General features: G+C 48.7%; 1 protein-coding gene across 1 annotated transcript; it reads right to left on the bottom strand.

The window, feature by feature from the left end:
- Positions 1 to 1971: 1971 nt before the first annotated feature.
- DIRAS3 (DIRAS family GTPase 3) lies at positions 1972 to 2568 on the bottom strand (the record flags this gene model as incomplete). Its single annotated transcript, XM_084211260.1, has 1 exon — positions 1972 to 2568. The coding sequence occupies one exon, from the start codon at positions 2566 to 2568 to the stop codon at positions 1972 to 1974; it is 597 nt and encodes a 198-aa protein (XP_084067386.1).
- Between the last annotated feature and the right edge of the window lie 269 nt (positions 2569 to 2837).

Here is a 2837-nt window from a genome sequence, read left to right as displayed (position 1 = left end):
TTGGCAAGTGAGCATTACCTTTTGGACAGCTCCAAACCCTCCTGCAGAAGATGGATTTCTGAAATCATAAGTAATATGTTCTTCTGCTGAATCAAATGGTGTGAGGGCTCCAGATGAAAGTGGGGCAATCTCCCCTGGCACACATGAAGCCATCTGACCCCATGAGTGTGTAGGGACAGCCTAAGGAGACTGGAAAAGCGGCTCAGGGGCAGCACAGGAGACAAGGGAGCATCAGCTGCCAAGAGTTGTTAAAATGTCATATATTCACATGGATACAAATGTCATGGGTTTGTGTATTAGCCTGCAAGATGAACAAAGATGTGTGGGAGAAAAGGCCCTTCCATTGCACCTTCCATTGAAACCCAGACTGGTTTGGGTTGGGAGGACCCTCAAAGCCCATCCCATTCCATCCTTGCCAAGGGACACCTTCCACTGTCCCAAGCTGCTCCAAACCCTGTCCAACCGGGCCTTGGACACTGCCAGGGATCCGGGGCAGCCACAGCTTCTGTGGGAATTCCTGTGCCAGAGCATCCCCACCCTGCCAGGGAACAATTTCTTCCCAATATCCCATCTATCCCTGCCCCTGGCCATGGGAAGCCCTTGTTGTGGCTCTCCAGGCCCCCATATTTCTCACAGGCTCACCTCAGATCATTCTCGACATGAATACTTTCACAGAAAGAGCCTGAAAGCCTCCAGCACCTCCTGTTCCATATCATGTTCACCTTCAGCAATGAAATCACTTGACTAGAAAACTGCTATAAAAAGTAGCAATTCCTCTCCTCCCGTGTCTCATGTGTCAAGACCATGTTGCTGCGTAAAAATCAAACCTACGGTGTAACACTGAGCTCTTACAGTCTTCTGCTTGGGCTGAAACACACCCAAAATAGGAGACAGAATCATGGAATTATTCAGCTTTGAAAAGCCCTCTAAGCCCTCTGCTCCCCAGCACTGACCCACATCCCCAAGTGCCACATCCACATAGTTTTAAATCCCTCCAGTCCCTTAATTCACATGAAGTGTCTGCCAAAAGTTCTCATCAGAGAGGGGTTTGCTTCCAGGCGTAGCTGCTCCTTCCCCAGACAGTGTTGTCTGAACTGACTCGTCCCAGGTCTCAACTAAACCCTGGGTATCTTGGACGGAGGGGGGAAGATGGATATGTGATAGAATTCCAGGAAGGCTGGGAAAAGGAGCTTCAGACAGCAAAACCACGGTGACGGCTGGATGATAACCAGCTTCTACATCAATGGGTACTCAGAACCTCCCAGTTACCTTCACCAGGAGGCAGCTCCTGCTCAAGGACACCAAGGATCCCTCCTGGACTGGGAGTGAGAGCACGTGGAAAATCCTGCCTCAGTGAGCAGAGGAAGTTTGGAATGAAAAAGTAAAGCAGGAATAAAAGCCTGACAGCTGTAATCACTCCCAGAACTGCACAAGTCTCAGGAATTGCACAGCACACAGGAAAACTCCACTTCTGCCATGCAAAACTGCAGCTTGGGTGGGCAAGCCAGTCTGTCAATCAAAAATATAGGCACGCAGAGCCACACACATGTTCATTTTTAGAGCGAATGCCTCACTTTGTTAAAAATTTGCTCTGGTCAATAGATTCCTGAAAACAATTTAACTCTACACTTTATAGATTATTTTCTCTGTGTTAACAGGCTGGAGATATTTAAAAACTGGCATGAATAGAGAGGTTTGTTCTGATAGACATTTTTTTTCCTCTGGAAAACTTCTTACATTAAAAACTTCTAGTCATAGGTAATTGCTAACATGGAACATTTATTGGTTTAAAAAAATAAACATGCAGAAGCCATCCTCCTTAAAAACAACACATACAATTACCCAGCGGGGATTTAGAGGAAAGCAACAACCCTGCAAGGCATGGATTCCTCCAAAATCTCCAGCAGAAGTGTATTTTCTGTGGGAGTCCATGCTCCAGCTGTGCCGTGCAGCAAGTCCAGCCAAAGGCAATCACATTACAGAGCATTTGCCTTGCAGTTTATCTTTCTTTTTCTGCTGTTTGGATTTCTTTCCATCCACCTGGAGACTGATAGTTCTCCTCTGCTCCAGATTCAAGAGCTCCTGGAAGAGCTCCTGCACATTGTAGTTCATTTTGGCTGACGTCTCCATGAAGGCACACTTCCACTTGCTGGCCAGCGCCTGCCCCTCGCTGGCATCCAGCTCCCTCTGCGTGTCGTCACTTTTGTTCCCCACCAACATTATCGGGATTTTCTGGATGTCGCCTTTGATCTGACAAATCTCATCGAAGATGGGTTGAAGATCTTCCATGGATTGCCTGCTGGTGACAGAGTACACCAAGATGAAGGCATGCCCTTTGGATATGGAGAGCCGCTGCATGGCAGGGAATTGATGGCTGCCCGTGGTGTCCGTGATCTGCAGGGTGCAGATGCTCTTGTCACAGCTGATCACCTGCCGGTACGTATCCTCGATGGTGGGGATGTAGGTTTCCCTGAAAGTGCCCCTTACAAAGCGCAGGACCAGGGAGCTTTTGCCGACCCCCGCTGCTCCGAACACCACCACCCTGTAATCATTGCTCTGCTCAGGCATGTTCGCTGCGCCGAGACGCGACGGGAGGTTTTCACACAAAAAGCCCGAGTTCCACCAAGTTTACACACCCCTATGCAGAGGTGGGCTGCGGAGAGGGAGGGGGAAAGGGTGCGTTATTGAAATCAGCAATTAATAAATCACTCCCATCCTTTTGCCGTGAAATAAACCACTGTTCATCCCTACCCCAGCCATGCAGCCCATGCACGTTTAACGCTACGAGACGAGAATAAGAATTCACCTGCAGCCATCAGCTCCACCGAGCAGCGAAA

The sequence above is a fragment of the Fringilla coelebs genome (assembly GCF_963513975.1).
Source record: "Fringilla coelebs genome assembly, chromosome: 9".
Classification (NCBI taxonomy): Eukaryota; Metazoa; Chordata; class Aves; order Passeriformes; family Fringillidae; genus Fringilla; species Fringilla coelebs.
This window is presented reverse-complemented; position numbering and strand designations above follow the sequence as displayed.